General features: G+C 39.6%; 1 protein-coding gene across 1 annotated transcript in view; it reads left to right on the top strand.

Annotated features, from left to right (window-relative positions):
- The window catches only part of LOC107769787 (ubiquitin-conjugating enzyme E2 28), an 85,424-nt gene extending 65,288 nt beyond the window's left edge, over window positions 1-20,136 (top strand). Inside the window, exons 2-5 of the mRNA XM_075234483.1 lie at window positions 17,557-17,639; window positions 18,585-18,712; window positions 19,631-19,735; window positions 19,819-20,136. Of these exons, the coding sequence (XP_075090584.1) occupies window positions 17,570-17,639; window positions 18,585-18,712; window positions 19,631-19,735; window positions 19,819-19,962 (447 nt within the window). The 5' untranslated portion in view covers window positions 17,557-17,569 and the 3' untranslated portion in view covers window positions 19,963-20,136. The remainder of the gene's footprint in view (window positions 1-17,556; window positions 17,640-18,584; window positions 18,713-19,630; window positions 19,736-19,818) is intronic.
- The last annotated feature ends 1,517 nt before the right edge of the window (window positions 20,137-21,653 follow it).

Here is a 21,653-nt window from a genome sequence, read left to right as displayed (position 1 = left end):
GAAAATTATAGAAAATGCTTGTATAGTTTTGTAAACTAAATGATGATGCAAATAAGCCATTTTGAAAGTATATATGCATTGTTTAAGAAATATGAGAGATAAATTGGGTATCAATAACTAGATGTTCTGATATCTTGTCGATAGCCTTAATCTGATCTGGGTTGAATTTGATCCCGCCCTGTGATACCAGGAAGCCCAAAAACTTACCCGAAGTTACGCCAAATGCGCATTTCTCGGGGTTCAGCTTCATCCCATACTTACTTAATATTTCGAATGATTCTTTTAAGTGGTTGATGTGATCTTCGTCCCTCAAGGACTTAACCAACATGTCATCGATGTATACCTCCATGGTTTTGTCAAGATGGTTTTTGAACATCGTTGTCACCAGCCTTTGATAGGTAGCTCCCGTGTTCTTCAACCAGAATGACATGATCATTTAGCAGTACGTTCCCTTGTGAGTGATGAACGTATTTTTCTCTTGGTCATCTTCCTCCATGAGTATCTGATTGTATCCTGAGTAAGCGTCCATAAAACTTAGCAACTCGTGTCCTGTTGTCGCATTGATGAGTTGGTCGATGTGTTGCAATGGGAATGAATCCTTTGGGAAAGCTTTGTTCATGATCGGTAAAGTCCACGCACATCCTCAACTTCCCGTTCTTCTTTTTGACCATTACCATGTTGGCTATCCACTTGGGGTACTTCGACTCCCTAATAGAGCCATTGGCCAATAGTTTTTCTACCTCATTGTGGATAGCCTCGTTGATAGTAGGGTTGAACTTTTGACGGACCTACCTTAGTGTGGGTAGTAGGGGTCGACATTTAGCTTGCGCGTGGCTATCTCTTTGAGGTCGCCAGGCATATCTGCATGGCTAAAGACAAACAAATTTGCGTTAGCTATTAACAATTGACTAAACTTACCTGGGTTTTGGAGTTTGCAGCCGATGTAGGCCTTTTCGCTAGGGTGATCATGATCTAACTGGACGGGATCAAGGTCCTCTATGGTCGATCCTGCAACTTCGACCATTTATGGGTCCATGATGTTGTCTTTGGCTTCAACCTACGGGGGAATCGACACTGCTGATTGCTATGCTTCTTTTTACTTTTCTTTCTTTTGTTGGGTTGTAATACCGTCTAAGGAGATCTGATAGCATTCTCGGGATGTGCGTTGTTCCCCTCATATGCTGAGTATTCCCCAGGGGTTGGGAATTTGATCACTTGGTACAAGCTGGAGGGGACTGCCCTCATGGGGTGTATCCATGGTCGACCTCCGATGGCGTTGTATGGGGTGTCCTGATCCATGATATAGAAAGTGGTCTCCATCGTTACTCCCCCGGCGAAGATGGGAAGTGTGAATAATCCACGTCCAATCTGCACTCAATAGTGAGTAGAAACGGTCGTTGAAAAAATAGTACCCATCAAGAGTCGGGGTTGATTTCCACAGGCAGTTACTAAGGGTGTTAGGAGTATACAATTGACGAAAGCGAAAGAAATAGCTAAATTTCACTTCCACAAAAGGTTTTGATTTCTAATTCTAATTTTACTCTAGCAATTATAAGCTAAGAAAAGAAACTAGAAGCGAATCAATGTTTTTGGTGTTTTTCCAAATAATTAAAAAGCCTAGGGATGTGACTATAACCTAGGTATTCACTTAATGGGTAAAATACGTTAATACTTATTTTGTTGATTGGGGTGTATTATAGCTCGCAACTCTATGTTACACACTCAATACCTCTCGGTCAAAGAGTGATTTTGCCCAATTTGGCTTTCTCAAGTCCAAATGGGTATCAAACAAAATAGTTGATATGAACTCAAGTCGGGTTCTCACTATCTCTAGTTTGAACCCTTTAATTAGGCTAATCAAACCTTCAATTAGCCCAATTCCTTGTTAGCCAAGTTATCATAAACTATGTCCCTCTTTCTCAAGTAGAGACTAAGTCAAAAAGGCAAGAATAAATATAACCATTAATTCTAAAATTGAATCATAAACTAAGCTAAATAATCAACACTAAATCATAAACAAGCATTAAATTAAGTACCCATAAAGTTTACACACTAGGGTAGGGTCACAACCCTAGTAAAAGTCTAGCTACACATAGTGGGAATTGAAACAAATAAAGAAGAAATGCTACTTAAACTCATAATCTAAGATTAAAATTATAAAATATAATGTTTAAAAACTAAAATAGTCCCAAACTTCCTAAAATGGCAAAATGTAACGGCTACAACATCTCAAATTTTGAAACTTGACCTAAAAATGTAAAACTCGTCTATTTATAGTGGTCCAAAATTCACTCACAAAAATGCCCCCGGGAGGTTCTACGCCGCACAATTCCATGTGCGGTCCGCAGATTTCTTCAGTTGGAAGATCTTGGATTTTGCAGCTGCACAATTCTAGATTACGGCTGCGAAGCATCTTCTGCGGCCGCACAATTCTTGTGCGGTCCGCACTTCAGCAAGGCTTCAGGACTTGGTCTTTTGCACGCTCTCTAAACTTTGAATCATTTGTCAGTGCAGACCTTTTTTCATGGCTACACAATTCATGTGCAGTCCGCACATTGTACAAATTCCTGCTGGGCTCTTTCACTTGATCTGCGGTCGCAGATTGAATTTTGCGGTCCGCACTTTCTTCTGCGGGCCGCACTTCTTTAGTTCTTTGCCCTTTTTTGTCTTGTGATTCAGAACACTCCTTTTTGAGTCGGAATTCATCATGGGAGGCCAAACTTCCAACATTCCTGCAATTTGCACACTTTCATTGGTTTCGGGAACATAAATCAATACTTTCTGACTAAAACAAAAGCTAAAAGGTGTTAATAAGTAGTCAAAATTCTCACTTATCAATTCCCCCAAACTTAAGTATTTTCTTGTCTGCAAGCAAATAAATTAGTTCCCACCTCCTAGAGTTAAGGGTCATTTCAGCGAGTCAAATGTGAGTCATTCACATATCAGTTGGGATCAACAATTACCCACATTATTCATGCATTATCAACAAGGTGACAAGTCAAATATTCATGAACGTATAGTTCTAATGTGACATTTGAGCGTGAAGAATTGACTTTACTCATCAAGGACTCTTGTTATATCATGTAGGTCATGGTGGACCCCAAACTCTTCCTCATATACTTTCCACTTGCCAAGCTCACTTAAGAAATTAGCACTCAATCTTAGGGTTCATGAAAGGTTCACTCGTCTCTCACAAGAGAATGTCACAAGTACGGCTTCAAGCACCATAGGCTTGCCCCTCATGTAGATCGTCACTAATGTAAGCACACTCGGTTTAAAATCAAGTAGGACTTCTTTCGGGTTGTAATGAAGGCTTTTGGATTAGTGTATGATACCATATGGGTAAGTGGTTACACCTTTCCTTAAGCACTCCACACTTCCATTTCTCGGCTCACAATTATCAATTCTTAGAAGAATTTTCTTTTCATTGGGAACTAGAGAGACTTAACATCACTCTTTCTTATTCATTTCATTCTTTTTCTCCTTTTTGATTGCTCATACTATGGATCATTACCTCTTTTTGAATCCATCAACCCTTCCATTTATTCACGTTTTGCATTTTTCTTTTTGTTCTTTTCTTTCCTTCTCTTTCATAGAGATCATTTCTTTTCTCTTTTTGTGCCTTGATACCTTTTTCAAATTCCTCATCTCTCCCCCAAACTTACGCTTTAAGCCACTTGTTTCACAAGAGTGTTAAAGAAAGTTCGGGTGCCAAGAGAAGGTCATGATAAAATGGGTAGAGGCTTATAACATGGTTATCAAATGAGAAAGGCTAGAGGCTCAAAGGGGTTGACTAGGGATAACGACATTGGTTGGCAATAGAAAGCTCAAACGGGCCAAGGAAAGCCTACAATCATTTCTCAAACCAAGAAAAACTTAAGATTTTGCCTTGAAACACATTCGGGGCAAGTTCTAAACCCTTTGCATGGATACTTGGACTAGAAACAATTCATCTCACCCCTCACGCAACTAGATTGTAAAAGAGTATAGAGTCGAGATCCTACAACGATCACATTCAAGTTTAAATATCACTATGGTCCAATTAAACCACTCGATGACTGCCAAAGTCAACTCAAGAGTCACAAAGTCACTAACTAGAGCTATTTCTTTCAAAAACCTTGTCTCTAACCCTAAGCACGTATTTAAGTATGTTGGTACCAATTGAAGCATGATTGACTCTTTGAGCATGACTTGATTAGGTCTTTTTATTCATTACTACTACTATTATTACCTAAACACAAAAAATGATTCATTCCCTTAAGAAGGTTGTCACGCCATCCATCATTGGAACGAGTCACCCAGTTCACACAACAACTATCTTTAGAAAGAACCGTGGCGTTAAGAAAATCAAGTTGATGGCTCAGAAGCCTGGCTAGCACTCTATGACCCCTCGGAGGTTTTGTGAGATAAAGATGGCTCATCCCTGAGCTGGTATCTCCCCTGCGGCCTCGACTGTGTGGTCGTCTGCTCCTCTTGAACAGAGGCTGAGTTACCCTTTGACACTTCCCTAGACGAGATGTAGGAGCTAAACTCGGAGAGGTTTGCACCTCTCCCTCTACCGGTTATTATTTTCTTTCTCATTTTCTTGGGCTGGCCAAGGGGCAAGGCAGTTTTGCCTAGACCCCGAGAAGATTCACCTCTCCCTTTTGATAGTGGGGTTGTACAGTTGAGTCATTCCTGTAGGATAAGGGATCTGCGTTCTGCATAATTTGTCTTGCACCCGCAGATGGGAAGTGCGGTCTGCACATTTGAGTTTGTGGTCGCACTTCTTAGTCCCTAAAAATATGAACTCTCTGATGTCAGAGAAATGGTCAATCTGCGGCCGCAAGATAAAATTTGCAGTCTGCACAATTTGACTTGCGGCCGCACCTTAGAGTCTCAAAAGTGAAGACTCTATGAGGATAGAGAAAGGCCTAATCTGCGGCCGCAAGAGGAAATCAATGGTCCGCACAATTTGACCTACGGCCGCAGATTCGTGCCTCACATAAGTGTCTAAAAATGCAAATATGTGGACCGCACAATTCAAGTGCGGCTGCAGAATTCAAAAAAATTACGAACAGACACTTTTTTTATTCTAAGATTTTTTCAATTTCTTGCGCAAATAGGCATGGCAACATTGTAAAAGCATGAAATTTCACTAAACCAGTCCCCGTAGAGCATGTATCAAGTTAACCCAGTTCAGATCTACCCCGCATGGACATACAATGGAACTCTAATTACGGATGGCCTAAAAAGAACTAACAAATCTACAAATTAAACTAATTTAAAAAATTAATATGAAATTGAAACATACTACATTGAGTGAATGCACTGAGTGAGTAATCTAGGTGACTACGTGTGTCATGTGTGAATAGTTAAAATCTCCAAGAAAATTTAGCAGGGCAACAGTGTTTGTTCAAAGTGGGAAAAGAGTAAAATGAGCACTACTGTTCTATTCATATCATTCAAAAGGAGAAGGGAATAGAGACGAGTGCGGTCCGCACTTTTTAACCTGGGCAATTATTCTTTAGAAACCAATCTGCGGTCCGCACATTTTTGGGTGCGGCCGCACATTTTACGTGCGGTCGCAGATCGACCTTCGCACTAACAAGCTTAAACTTCAGAGAGTTGGTATTTTTGACATTTTAATTATATTGTCCGCAAGATAAATGTGCGGCCGCAATGCTCATCTGCTATGGCATATGAAAATGTGTGGTCCGCACAAATAAAGTGCGGTTCACACTCTCTCGAACACTTAGCCATATTTTTGTGTACAATTCTTGTAAATAACACTCACCCTTGTAGCACACTTTAAATCAAGTTAGAACAAAAAATAATACCTAACTACAAAAGAAAAAGGAAAAGAAACATGGGTTGCCTCCCAAGAAGCGCCTCATTTAACGTCGCGGCACGATGCAGAATACCCTCAAGTGAAATGAATGACCGCCACCGCATGGCTGTCTCCAAACTTTCCCAAGTAGTGCTTCACCCGGTGACCATTGACTCGGAATATTTTATTTTTTTTGTTTTTCAAGTCTAATGCACCAAAAGGTGTCACACTCACAATTTCAAAAGGACCACTCAATTTGGATTTTAGGTTCTCGGGAAACATCCTCAACCTTGAGTTAAACAACAACACAAGATCGCTCACCTTGAACTCTTTGTTCCAAATGTATTTATCATGAAGATATTTCATCTTTTCTTTGTACAAGGATGGACTTGCATAAGCATGGTACCAGAACTCATCCAATTCATTCAAGTGTGTAACCCTGAAGTTAGCGGCTACATCCCAATCAAGATTCAACTTCTTTGGAGCCCACATGGACTTGTTCTCTAGTTCCACCGGAAGATGACAAGCTTTCCCGAACACTAACCAGTATGACGACATTTCGATAGGTGTTTTGTAAGTCGTCCGATAAGCCCATAATGCATCATCAAGCTTCTTGGACCAATCCGTCTGATTAGCATTCACCGTTTTGGACAAGATACTCTTTATCTCCCGGTTGGAGACTTCCACTTGCCCACTAGCTTGTGGGTGATAGGGAGTCGTGACTTTATGAGTAACACCATACTTGCTAAGTAAAATGTCGAAAGCCTTGTTGCAAAAATGTGACCCCTCATCGCTTATAATTGCACGTGGAGTACCAAACCTTGTGAAAATATTCTTTTTCAAGAAAGACAACACATTTCTCGCCTCATTGTTGGGTAAAGCAACGACCTTAACCCATTTGGACACATAATCCACCGCGACCAATATGTAGGTGTTTCCACAAGAACTCACAAAAGGGCCCATGAAGTCAATACCCCACACATCGAAAATATCAATCTCCAAAATGGTTGTGAGAGGAATTTTATTTTTCTTTGAGATTCCACCGGCATGTTGATATTCATCACATCTTTTCACTAACTCACTAGCATCTTTGTAAAGAAGAGGCCAATAGAAATCGCAACAAAGCACTTTGGCCACCGTTCTTGCTCCATGAGACCACCATATGGCGAAGAATGACAAGCCCCAAGAATTTCACCTTGCTCTTCTTCCGGTACGCATCTTCCAATCACCACATCCGTAATAATCTGGAAAAGGTATGGTTCATCTTTGGCTTGAAGAGAACTCATCCGGAATGATTCCACACACAAGAAAATTTGCTAAATCCGCGAACCATGGCATCTCTTTCATTGAAATAGCCAAGAGTTGCTCATCGGGGAAGGAGTCATTGATTTCAAGGCCATCATGCGGCCTCCCCTCCTCCTCCAAACGAGACAAGTGGTCCGCCACTTGGTTTACACTACCTTTTCTACCTTGGATGTCAATATCAAACTCTTGCAACAAGAGCACCCATATCATCAACCGAGCTTTGGAGTCCTTTTTTCTCACAAGATAATGAATCGTCGCATGATCCGTATGGACAATGACTTTTGCACTCATCAAGTACGGGCGGAACTTCTCAATTGCAAACACAATGGCAAGGAGCTCTTTCTCCGTAATGATATAGTTGACTTTGGCACTATTCATGGTCTTACTAGCATAGTAGACCGGATGAAAAATTTTGTTGATGTGTTTTCGCAAAACAGCCCCAACCGCTACGTCACTTGCATCACGCATGAGTTCAAAAGGCACACTCCAATTTGGAGCGGTGATGATTAGAGTAGTTATCAACTTAAAGTTCAACAATTCAAAATCTCTCATACAATCATCATTGAAGTTAAACTTAGCATCCTTCTCAAGAAGCTTGCACAACGGGTTCACCACCTTGGAGAAGTCTTTGATGAAGTGACGGTAAAAACCCGCGTGGCCTACGAAACTCTGCACACCCTTCACCGAAGTTGGAGGTGGAAGCTTAGAGATCACCTCAATATTTGCCTTGTCAACTTCAATTTCATTCCTTGAGATTTTGTGGCCTAGGACAATACCTTCCTCGACCATGAAATGGTATTTCTCCCAATTGAGCACCAAATTTGTTTTTTCACATCTAGCCAACACTTTGTCCAAATTTGCAAGACAATCATTGTAAGAATCTCCAACCACCGAGAAGTCATCCATGAAAATTTCAAGGTAGTCTTCCACCATGTCCATGAAAATAGCCACCATACACCTTTGAAAAGTCATCGGTGCATTGCACAACCCAAATGGCATCCGCTTGAAAGCAAAAGTACCATAGGGAAATGTAAAGGTTGTTTTCTCTTGATCTTCTTGAGCAATGAGAATTTGGTTGTAGCCCAAGTACCCATCAAGAAAGAAATAGAAAGCACGACCAATCTATCGAGCATTTGATCTAAGAAAGAAAGTGGAAAGTGATCATTCCATGTAACTTTTTTGAGCTTGTGATAGTCCATGCACACCCTCCAATCGGTCATCGTTCTAGTAGCAATCATCTCATTCTTATCATTGGTGACCACCGTCATTCCCCCTTTTTTGGGACACATTGAACTAGAGAAGTCCACGAACTATGAGAGATGGGGTAGACACTAGAAAACCCCGACATCTAACCACTAGATAATCTCCTTCTTGGCAACTTCTTGCATAGCCTCATTGAGTGTCCTTTGATGTTCAATAGATGGTTTGACTCCATCCTCCAACTTGATCTTATGCATGCAAAAAGCGAGGGTTATCCCCCGAATATCCGCCAAGATCTACCCAATAGCCTTCTTCCTCTTTTGTAGCACTGCCAATGTGGAATCTACCTGCACGTTAGTCAAACAAGAGGAAAGAATAACATGTAAAGTAGAAAAAGGACCAAGAAATTCATACCAAAGATGTGGAGCCAGTGGCTTCAACTCCAAGGTAGGAGGCTCTTAAATAGAAGGCTTTGTCGGAGGAGTTGTCCTATTTTCAAGATCCAAGGACAATTTCCGAGGTGCATAGTTGTACGACCCCATTCCTTACAAAGAATTCACACATTCCATGAAGCCATCCATCTCGTCATCATCAAAGTTGAGCAAGACGGCCTCCAACATATCACCAACATTGATTGTATCACTTGTTTCATCAACAATAACATCGGTCACCAAGTCCATAAAAGAACACACTTCATTGCTATTTGATTGCCGCATGGAATTACACACATGGAATACCACTCTTTTATCACCAACCCGAAAAGTGAGTTCTCTGGATTCAACATCATAAAGAGTCTTACCCGTATCAAGGAAAGGTCTCCCAAGAATAATTGGCACTTCATAATCAACCTCACAATCTAGAATGACAAAATCTACCGGAAGAATAAATTTATCAACACGAACCAAAACATCTTTAATCACTCCCAAGGGCCTCTTCATGGTACGGTTGGCAATTTGCAATCTCATAGAGGTGGGTCTTGGTTGCCCAATTCGCAAAGTGTTGAAAATCGAATAGGGCATCAAATTAATACTTTCCCAAGATCACAAAGAGCTTTAGCAAACTCGGCAATTCTAATTGTATAAGGAATCGTGAAAGCGCCAGGATCCTCCAACTTAGGATCCATTGAATGCACAATTGCACTCACTTGATGAGTGACTTTGATGGTCTCAAAATTCATTGACCGCTTTTTTGTCACAAGATCCTTCATAAACTTTGCATAACCGGGCATTTGTTCCAAAGCTTCAACTAATGGCACATTGATTGAGAGACTCTTCATCATTTGAATGAACTTCTTAAATTGATTCTCACCATTTTGCTTGGCAAGTCTTTGAGGGTATAGAGGTGGAGGCTTAGGCAATGAAGCCTTAAACTTTTGTATTACCGGCTCCGGTATGTCAATAATGTGTTCCCCAGATGGGTTCACCTCCTCTTGAGTCTCTTCCACACTATCATCAATATCAATCTGAACTTCATCATTAGGTTGCACCACATTGTTCGGGATCTCTTCTTCTTGCATCATTTGATCATCATCAACAAGTTGTCTTCCACTTGAGGTGGGTGCATTCCTGCCTCTTCCACTTCTTGTGATGACCGCCATGGCTTGCCCCGTGTTGTTACCATCCTTTGGGTTTACCACCGTGTCACTTGGTAGTGCCCCTTAGGACGAAAATTTAAGGCTTGAGAGATTTGCCCCATTTGAACTTCTAGGTTGCGGAATGATGTATTGTGTGAGGCAAGATGGGCATCCGAATAGGCATTCTTTTCCATTATTTGCTTGAACATATTTTCAATATGCCCCATCTCATTGTTTGAAGAACTCGAACCATGGGAAGGATAAGAAGGTGGGTTACTTGGTTGTTGGTACATTGAGGGCCTTTGAAAACCCTACCCCCCCCAGTTGCCTTGATTGTTACCTCCCCAATTTCCTTAGTTGTTTCCACTCCAATTTCCTTGATTGTTGTTGTATGACAATTCCCTTGATTGTTGTTGTATGACAATTTCCTTGATTGTTAGAATTCCAATTGCCTTGATTGTTTTGAGGTCGCCATTGTTGTTGGCTTGGACATTGGAAATTGTTTCTTTGCCTTTGAAAATTATTCACATATTGCACATCTTATTCTTGTTCATTATAGGAATCATCTTGCTACCATCTTCTTGCACATAGTTCTCCACTCGATTTTGCACTTGTGGACCCTTGGTCCTCCTCTTGTTCACCATCATGTTCACTCCTTCCATAGCATTGACTTGCTTTGGAGTTTGCACTTGATTTAGTTGGGCCTTTGGTAGTTGAGACATGGTGGTTGTCAATTCGGCAATGGCTTGCCCATGGTCTTGCAATTCTTTGTGAAAGTGGATCATATTCGGGTCACCTTGTGGAACATGGCCCGGGATTGCCAAGCTGACGATGTGTTTGCCATCTCATCCCAAATCTCACACGCCTCCGTATAAGGCATAGTCATAAAGTTCCCATCGGCTAGTTGATTCACCACACATTGGTTGGCCATGTTAATCCCACGATAGAAGGTTTGTTGAATCATGTTTTTCGTCATATTGTTGTTGGGACATTCCTTGACTGTAGTTCTATAATGTCCCCATATCTCGTGTAGTGGTTCATTCGGCTCTTGCTTGAATGCCAAGATCTCATCTCGAAGTGTAGCCATGTGTCCAGGAGAGAAGAACTTAGCAATGAACTTTTCCGCCAACTCATTCTAAGTATGAATTGAATGGTTCGACAATCGTTCCAACCAATCTAAAGCTTTCTCCCATAGAGAGAAGGGAAAAAGCCTTAGCCTCAATGCATCATCAGAGATATTTTTTTGCTTGCTCCCCCAACAACTGTCCACAAACCCCTTCAAATATTTATAAGCATTTTTTGTTGGAGCACCGGTGAAGAAACCTCGTTGCTTAAGCAAAGTGAGCATCACATTGGTGATTTAGAAGTTGCCCACCCTAATACGGAGAGGGACTATTGCACTAGCATAACCTTCGTTGGGCAATATCCGGTGTGGAGCCGCTCGTGGTGGAGGTGGGGGTGGAACGGGCACATTGTCATGAGGTACCCGGCCTCTCCGATTGGCATGTGGTTCATAAGGTACCTCCTCTACTTGCTCGTCCTCTGTATCCAAATCCCCCAAGGGCAAATTGCCGAGCTCATTGTTTGCCATGGTTGTGCCTAAGAGTTCTCACACAAGTTAGTAACACGGAAGGAAAAGAATATATTCTAAAAACAAACCCAAATATATAACTAACACCATTTTTAACTCCCCGACAACAGCCCCAATTGATCCACGTCCAATCCGTACTTAATAGTAAGTGGAAACAATTATTGGAAGAATAGTACCCAACAAGAGTCGGGGTCGATTTCCACAGGCAGTTACTAGGGGTATTAGGAGTATACACTTGACGAAAGCGAAATGAATAGCTAAATTACACTTCCACAAAAGGTTTTGATTTCTAATTCTAATTTTACTCTAGCAATTATAAGCTAAGAAAAGAAACTAGAAGCGAATCAGTGTTTTTGGTATTTTTCCAAATAATTTAAAGGCCTAGGGATGTGACCATAACCTAGGTATTCCGCCTAATGGGTAAAATATATTAATACTTTTTTTATTGATTGGGGTATATTATAGCTCTCAACTCTACATTACTCATTCAATACCTCTCGGTCAAAGAGTGATCTTGCCCAATTTGGCCTTCTCAAGTCCAAATGGGTATCAAACAAAATAGTTGATATGAGCTCAAGTCGGGTTCTCACCATCTCTAGTTTGAACCCTTTAATTAGGCTAATCAAACCCTCAATTAGCCCAATTTCTTGTTAGTCAAAGTTATCCTAGACTTGGTCCCTCTTTCTCAAGTAGAGACTAAGTCAAAAAGACATGAATAAATATAACCATTAATTCTAAAATTGAAGCATAAACTAAGCTAAATAATCAACACTCAATCATAAACAAGCATTAAATTAAGTACCCATAAGGTTTAAACACTAGGGTTGGGTCACAACCCTAGTAAAAATCTAGCTACTCATAGTGAAAATTGAAGAAAATAAAGAAGAAATGCTACTTAAACTCATAATCTATGATTAAAATGATAAAAAATCATGAGTTAAACACTAAAATAATCACAAACTTCCTAAAATGGCAAAATGTAATGGCTACAACAGCTCAAACTTCGAAACTTGACCTAAAAATGTGAAACTCTCTATTTATAGGGGCCCAAAATTTGCTAACAAAAATGCTCCTCGGGATGTTCTGCGGTCGCACAATTCCATCAGTTGCAAGATCTTGGATTCTGCAGCCGCACAATTCTGGATTGCGGCTGAGAAACATCTTCCGCGGCTGCACTTCAGCAAGGCTTCAGGACTTGGTCTTTTACACGCTCTTTGAACTTTGAATCATTTGTTAGTGCAGACCTTGTTATGTGGCCGTACATTGGCCAAATTCCTGCTGCGCTTTTTCACTTGATCTGCGGTAGCAGATGGAATTCTACGGTCCGCACTTTCTTCTGCAGCTGCAAAAATCCTTCTGCGGACCGCACCATACTTTTGGACTAAAACAAAAGCAAAAATGTGCTAATAAGTAGTCAAAATCCTCACATATTTGTGATCTCGCTTGAAGTTCTTTCAACTGCATTGTTAAGACCGATTATTGAAATGCAGTGATAATATCTTATCCTCAAGTCACATCTGTACGAGGACTAGAGGATGGATGATGCACGCTCTACTTCCGTCGTCTACCATAATTCTCCTAACATTAGTATCAAGAATTCGTAAAGCAATGACAAAGCATCATTGTGAGGGAAAGTCAAATTGTCGACATTTGACTCGTTGAAGATGATACTTTCTTCGAGGCCATCATACCGTTTGTGTGTGATTGATCTCTTGAGTTTGTGAGTAGCGGTGAACTTGATGTTGTTGATTTAGGCATCGTCACTGCCACCAATAATCATGTTGATAGTGCGAGCGGGTGAAGGCGACTTTGGTGGGCCTAGGTGTTCGTGTCCTCTTGCCAAGGTGTTCCTGCCTTTGTCGCTGAGTAACTCTTATAGGTGTTCTTGCTGCAGCAGGTAGCTACCTCTAATCTTAGAGCATGGCAGTCTTCCATTTTGTGTCCACGGTCTTGGTGGAAATCACATAATGTGTTAGACTTCTTGGTGCTTGGGTCAGACCTCATCTTTGGTGGCCACTTCACTTTTGTTACGAGCTTCTCAAGTGCGCAGACCACCTCTGTAAGAGATACACAAAAGTTATGAGAAGATAGTGGGAGGCATACCTCGATCGTTTCTGTGGATGTCTGATCTTGGCCTAGACGGGTGCCCTGATGTAAGGTTGATGTCGATCTCTACTTGATCGCGGTACCAGAGGGTCTCTCCTTGCAGTGTCCATGTGTTCTCTCCTGGGTTCAGATTGTACCGAGGCGAGTAGCCGGGTTGGCCCATTGAGGTCTTTGTTATCTGCCCTGACCTCGGTATAGTAAGCATTGTGGTCTCATCCTAGGTAGCCGGTGGGTACTTCATCAATCGACTCAATAGCTTTTTGGTCGCCTTTGAGCCTTCTCTATTTAGCCCATTTTGAAAAGCTGCTACGGACATTCCTTCAGAGATATTTGGTAAGGTCATCCTCACCCTGTTGAATCAGGCTAGGAAATCCCTCAGTCCTTCTCATGGGGTTTGTCTGATGGCGAAGATATCATTCACCCTCGTATCGGCTTTCTTGGCCCCAGCGTGCGCCGTCACGAACTTGTCTTACATATCTTCAAACGTTTTTATGGAATAGGCTAGCAGCTGCGAATACCATGTCAACGTCCCTCCTATGAGGGTTTCGCCAAAATTTTTCAACAAGATGGAGGGCACTTGCTCTTTGGTGAGGTTGTTGCCTTTTACGGGATCAATCGTCCCGTCGTAGATTTAGAGGTACGGGGGAATCTTGAAAGTTTTTGGTATGGCATGAGGAATCGCTTCCTCCCTGTATGGTTGTTCCACAAATCTGCCGGCATTTTTTTTTTGTAATAATTTGGGGGCACCTGGTATCTTGTCTACCCATTCATGGTGCTCCCTCATTTGTTCCTTGAGCGCCCTGTTCTCATTTTTTATTTACTCCATTCTTTTCAATACGGCGACGAGGATGATGTCACCTTCACTATCAACAATTATACGAGTGTTACCTTCGTTCCTACGATGTGTTGCATGGATTTTGTGGTTTCCAGGGTCGTGCATGGGCTTGCTTTCTCATTACGCTGACCAAAGTGTCGATTAGCCAGGCTTCAATGAGCTTTTTCATACCGGGTGGTTCTTCCTCTCCTATGGACTTGGAAACCTCCTTTCCATTTAGTTTAGTTGTGTCGACTTCCATAATCTGGGGGATGACATGGGAGTTACCTCCTCATCTTGGGTTTCATACCCCTCGTCGATGACACTCATGAGGTTGAGCGGGATATTATATGTTGCTCTGATTCTGTTTCCTTGATTACCTGCCATGGAATCCTTGTGTACACAGAAAGAAAGGATAACTTTACAGCACATTAGGTTAGGAAGTCATGAGGGTTATATATATGGATGAAAACTAAAAGCTTGACTAAGAAATCCCCACAGACGGCGCCAAACTGTATAACCCAATACTTAGATTTTAGTTTTTATACAATTAGATTTATAGATAAAAGGGTTAATCTAAGTCAATATTAATATCCAAGTAGCAGATCTAATATTTTGATGAAGAATATTGAACGTATGTTGTTAGGTATGACAATCTTAAAGCAATAATGGAGCAATAATGGCTTAGAAATGTGAAAGATAACAATAAATGATAATAAATGACATTTAAGTAATAAATGGAACAAAGAGTCACCCTACAAGGGTGAGATTTTCCACTAAGCCTTCTGATAATGATGGATGATGCGAAGCAATTGAATATACAGATTCTTCTTGGATCGAGAGAAAAAGATAGAGAGAAAATGGTGTATAGGTAAACTTCGTATGTATTCAATAAAGAGAGAATCTTGACAGAGAATGTCAATGTTGTTCTTTACAAAAATGTTCAAATCCCCTTCCTAGAATTACATCTCTTTCTATTTATAAGGATAGATGAGCCACAAAACCCTAGATAGTACAACAGAAAGTAATATCACTAGAATATCCTCTAGGGAATGTAAACCTCTAAAGTAGTTGTTACTGTACGTCGAGGACAAATGCTCGTCCTTGTCCTCGTCTCCCATTAAGTCACCTCGACCTCGACGTCGATTTTTCTTCTTTACATGACCTCGACCTTTTGATACGTCATAATGCCAATACTGTGCAGCCTTTGAAGGCTTGTATCTCCGTTGACCATGTCAAAAGCATGACATGAAGTTTTTCGCTCATACATCATCCACAAATGCAATTTATAAATCGTATTTATGAATGTAACCTATAAATCACATTAAGCATATGCGGCTTATGATTTGTAACAATGATTTTTATTTATTCTTTCTGTTATGACTATTCTTAATTAAGTCATATTACGAATGTATTTTTGTATATTTTTTATATTCCTTAAAAACCAATGTACCATTGAAATTGTTGAGCCAAAAATACATATTTTGGAAAAAGAGTAGTTTTAAATAACTTATTTTGATTTGAAAAGCGGATTCGAGATTTTATTTTCAGTTTTTCTAATCCAAGATAAAGAAAAACTAATCCAAATTAAGGGGAAAACGAAAATGCAAGAAAACATCGTATTAACACGTGCATGGCATGAGGTGTCCACCGCCTAACGGAGACTCTTCCTTTTCCAAATATAAAAAGAGAAAGTAGACCTTTTTCTACATTAATTAACTTTCCTTCAAAATTCCATGCTTATATTCAGGTCCTAGTTTTATTTGCAATCTCGTACCAACTCTTCTCCCTCCCACTAAGGTTCGTAACCCTTCACAATCTTTAACCCTACCGATTTATTAGCGTTTTCGAATCGATCAATCTCTCTTTGTTTCACCGCTGTTACTTGTTTATCCTTATGTTATACGATGTTGTTTTAATTTATTTGTGCTTACATGGTCTATTTCTTCTGTTTTGTTCTTTTTCTTTTTGCTGCAATTTTGTGGATATTTCTTGGATGTTTGCCGACGTTCTATTTTCTTTTTGGGGTCTTTTTCATGTGTACAAAATATTAGTTACTCACTGTTCTATTTTACCGCTTTGTTAGATTTCACGGATAAAAGGGCATGATTATGAGATGATTCGTACAAGCTGATACCATCTACTTTTATAAGGAGAGTTGAATTGATGTGTTTTTTTGTTTTGTTTTAAATAGTCCTGTTAGAAAAATTTATATTTTTAGGGGTTCTCCTTTATTCATCACAAAACAGAAAAAAGAGCGGTTTTAATTCTGAACTTTTAGGATCCTGGACAAAATTGGACTTGTTTTTAGTTTTTATTGTTAAATTCTAGAATTTTGTGAGTAAGAGCTAGTTTGAAGTTCACTTGCAGAAGGTGCAAATAATGCTTTAGGATTTTTTTGACCTTTTTGGAACACTGTCATCGAAAACTATGAGGAATTGACATGCATGCTTTGTCGGTTGTTTAATTCATGGGTGTAAAGTGTAATGCCTTTTAGATAAAAGCTTATTGTAGGTGTAATTCTGAGGAAGATGTTGTAATTTCACAAATTTCGTGTTTCAAGACAAAGTTTTGATCTTTATGTGTGATACAAAGTAGGATGTAATGGTTGGCCTTGTTTTTGGTGTTATTGGGTTTATTTTTAATGCCATTGATTATGGTAATTTATTTTATCTCCTGTTTCAAGTCAAAGTTTTGTTTTTTATTCGTCTGATACAGTATGATGTGACGGTTTCTGTTGTTATTGGCGTCAATTGTAGTAATATTTTGGCCGTTAATCATGGTTAAATTCTTTTATTGGGGAGGGAGAGTGTTGTCACTTAGGTTTGGAACTTCATTGTCCGTCGTTTTGCCTGAGGTTGCCAATATTATGTACCAGTTATTGCCTGATTGCCTTTGCACTTCCAGGAGCTGCACTGGGAAGGAAACCACCTATTCTGTTTAGTATATATATAATTGCAACTTCTGTGAAAGAAGTTTGGAAGTGTGATCATTTTCGATAATATATATATATATAATTTCAACTTCTGTAAAAGAAGTTTGGAAGTGTGATCATCGTCGATAATATTATGCTAATATCTTGTTATATACGTTAATGATTTAACCTTCCTTTGGCATTATACTGATTTGTTTAGATTTCTTTTGCAGTGAAGTCTGTCTCTGAAATTCGTAATGGCTTCAAAGAGGATTCAGAAGGAACTGAAGGACTTGCAGAAAGACCCTCCTGCTTCTTGCAGTGCAGGTATATGTTAATGTGACTTGTGCTGCTTAATCTCTCTTTATTACCATGTTATTGATATCCCCTCTGCACTTTTTATTTTGGGTAACTGTGAATATTACCATACCAACAAACATAAGCAACAAATACACCTAAAGAGCACCTAAGCTCACAGCCCTTCCAGGAAGATTGTTGTGAAGAGAACTTGGGCCTCCATCATAAAAACTAATTACAAAGAAGTCTTTGGATCAGTCTATTACAACTTCTAGCTTTCCTGCTCTGCTTAAGAAGATCTAACCTTCCTACAATTTCCTTCTTAATCTGTGCCAAAACTACCTCAATATGTACACACGGATACTTGAAAATTTTCCAGTTCCCTTTCCATAATCGTCTGCACTTCCCCAGCTTGAAGTTGCATGCCCAACCAGCTAGATAGCTCATTTAGTAGCTGCTTAGTCCAAGCACATTCTGAAACAGATGAAGGGATGTTTTTGCCGTCTGTGCAGTACATAGGCAGCATTCAGCAGAATCAACATGAATATTGAAATGTCTGAGCAGCCAAAGAAGAAATCTATGTTTTGGTTGAGCTATTACTGTCCAAACTAAGTCATTTATCCCCTCTGCACTTGTTCCTTAAGAACTTGTCTTTTTTTGATGTGTTGGAATACATTTATCAGAGTGCTCGGAAATAATCTGATATCTTTTTCCCCTAGCCTCAGATGCATAGTCATTACTTTCTGGTCACTTTATCATCTTCTTCTTCTCGCTTTCCTTTTATCTTTCTATTTTTTTTCTTGTTTTGTGCTGGGGGTTGGGGACGTACGGGCCGAGTAACAGGTGACAATTTTTTGGCTCTGTTAATTTCTTGGTAATCTTTGTGCACTCACTCTGGAATTTGTGAAAATTGGATAACATTAACCTAGGTATCATCTTAGACTAAAAAAGTTGGTTTGCAACCTTTCTTTGCAGGTCCTGTTGGTGAGGATATGTTCCACTGGCAAGCTACAATTATGGGTCCATCTGACAGCCCATTTTCTGGGGGTGTTTTCCTTGTGTCTATCCATTTTCCCCCAGATTATCCATTCAAGCCCCCAAAGGTAGTTTTAAAATCTGACAAAATATTATGTGGAAAGATTTGGCTCTTTCGTGTATTATGTCTTCTTTTTTTCTGTAGAATTTTTCTTTCTCCTATTAGCAACTTCCCAAATTTAAATTCTGTAGAATGTTTGGCAAGATGGTAACAAAGGAAGCTTTACCCATGTTCCCTATAAATATAAATAGAGAACATTTTACTTTTCTTTTGTAGCCTCCTGTACATATAGTTCTCACCATACATATCCCAGTTAGCAGTGGGAAATGACCTTGGACTATGATCGGTCTAGATATCCATCCACAAACTTTGAGATAGAGTAGTACGCTGGTAAGTATTAGACTAATGCAGAAGTGAGGGCTTCAAGAAGCCTAGGCCCTAGGGTTGTTCGAGACTAGGTATCCTTGGCCTTGTTCAATAAGCAGCAACAACAGCAACATACCCATAGCGTACGCAATCAGCCCACAAGTGGGGTTTGGGAGGGTAGCGTACGCAAACCTTACCCCTACCTAGTGAAAGTAGAGAGGTTGTTTCCGGTAGACCCTCGACTCAAAAAAAGCATGTAAAGAGAAGAATGCATGTAAAGAGAAGCAGTAACCATAGCTAGAAAAATAGGATAACCCAAGCCTTGTTCAATAAGCACGTTCTTTTATTTGCCCTTGACATGCTTCTTGTGGTCCTTGCTTTAAACTGATTTATACCCAATTTCCATTAAATTGGAAAACTGATTCCCTTAGTATCCTTGGAGTGTCTAAATAAGCGAATGTAAATGTGATATCGTATTTGTTAGGTCTATCGTGTTACTAGTAAATACCAGCAAAAAGCCAGTTCACTTGCGCATTTCGTCATTCTTTATTTGTTTCAAGGCACCTGGTTCCAGTGATTGGATTCTACGTTACTTTATTTTGGCTTGTCCATTTTGTAGGTTGCCTTTAAAACCAAAGTATTCCATCCAAACATCAACAGTAATGGTAGTATTTGTCTGGACATCCTAAAAGAACAATGGAGCCCTGCCCTTACTGTATCCAAGGTAATGTATCGCACACCTCTTAGCTTTCTAAAGCTTCCGCCTTATGCATACATTTTGGCGATGATTATACTGGGAAATTGCAGGTGCTGCTTTCCATTTGCTCCTTGCTTACTGATCCAAATCCAGATGATCCTTTAGTGCCAGAGATTGCTCACATGTACAAGACTGATAGAGTGAAGTATGAGAGTACTGCTAGATCTTGGACCCAGAAATATGCCATGGGATGAACACATTTGGCTCTACTTCCATGATACATCGGACCTTTATGCTATAGTAGTAAATAAAAATAGGCATGGAGCACAATTTTCTGATATTAGTGTCTTTTGTTATCTGACATTGTGTCCTCTTTTGTTTGACTGGTTAAATATTTATCATCTGGTAAAATCAGATATTTCTTATCATATGGACATGTTTCTTTTGGGCTACAAATGCTGTGGTAAATTTGTACGTATTAACTCTTTTAACGTGGTATCAGGAATTTATGGCCCAAAATATTCTCATCAGACTCTACCCTTTGATTTGGGCTTGGGCCGTTTCATAAGATGCTATTGATAGTGGTCTCTGGATTTTAGGTTCTCTGGAAGTATTTGTATGAATGGTTAAATTGACAGTCTAGATGGTAGTTTTTGTTTATGCCTTCCAAGAAATGTCTATTTAGACAGAAAAAGAGTAAAGAAGGGGAAATGTTACAGCTACACATGGTAAGAGGAAAGTTGGCATGTAGAACAAGAAACTTCTGGTTGTATTCAGCAGAAGATGAAAGGGATCACACCATCCTATGATTGGACCACAAAAGAAACGTCATTTTCAGCTTTGTATTTCTTACATTCCTATGTATAAAACATATTGAAAAAACTTAGCTTCTTTCCCAGTTTAGCACAAAGCAAAAGGAATAAGTACATATGTAGTTAGATGCATTGAAAAAGGTCTGTGGTCCTCTCCATCTTCTCTATCAGAGTTTTGTCATATTTGCTTGCATAGACAGCTACTATATGAGTAACAATACAAGGATATACGGGCGATAGCCCTTGGGTAAAAAGGAGGCAGAAAGAACTAGTTGAGACGTCCCTTTACGAGCAAACTGTGTTTGTAGTAGAGTAAAACCATTTTTTAACAACTCACCAATATACATTTTGTTTTTTCCAAATGTCTTTTCCTGTCCTTCCAACTTTAGACAAATACCTCTCTTTAAAGTTCGATTCTTGGTTTGTAATTTTTTCTATAAAAACTTCTCTGTAGCTCAAAGAATTAATTTGTTCTCTCTAATGTAAAAAATAGCTAATAAAAGTGAGGCGCTTTTGTTAAATGATTATGGTTGAGAAGATCAATTGTTAAAAGTAATCTTTTGTCTCTAGAAAGATGAGTTTAAATAGTATTATTTTACCAAAAGGGAGAACAGAGAGAAATGAAAACAATTGTCTTCACCTTGTCGGTTGTGAACTTCACTACAATATTTTAAGGTAGGAAACACCCTAAGTCCGCATTTGATATTATATTAATACAAATACAAAAACCAAAGTTAAGTGATTGTATGTTGGTGGGAAGTCAAATTAGTAGAAAAATCTGGTCCATCTAATTGTTGATAAAATAAAAATAACTTGTTCAAAACCTTGAAGAAATCAGATAGTAATTTTTGGTAAAAGAAGGATTAAGAAAGTGACTTTGGGAGTAAAAGTAGGAAGAATATCGATGCAAAAGCTGGTTAATCAGAAAGAAACAAGGCATGTGATGTTGGTCAGGACTCAGGACTCAGGTCTAAGGAGTGGCATGTTCTACCCCAGTTGAAAAGGTACATCACTGGACAACAAAATGCTGGCCAAAAAAAGGACAACAGAATGAGCTTATAGTGGAGCAGTATCATTTTTCAAATAATATATTACTTTGACTATTAAGCTATTTGGAAATTTTACTTAGCTCC

The sequence above is a fragment of the Nicotiana tabacum genome, chromosome 2, assembly GCF_000715075.1.
Source record: "Nicotiana tabacum cultivar K326 chromosome 2, ASM71507v2, whole genome shotgun sequence".
NCBI classification, from domain to species: domain Eukaryota; kingdom Viridiplantae; phylum Streptophyta; class Magnoliopsida; order Solanales; family Solanaceae; genus Nicotiana; species Nicotiana tabacum.
Note: the sequence above shows the minus strand (reverse complement) of the source record. Positions and strands in the feature narration are given on the sequence as shown.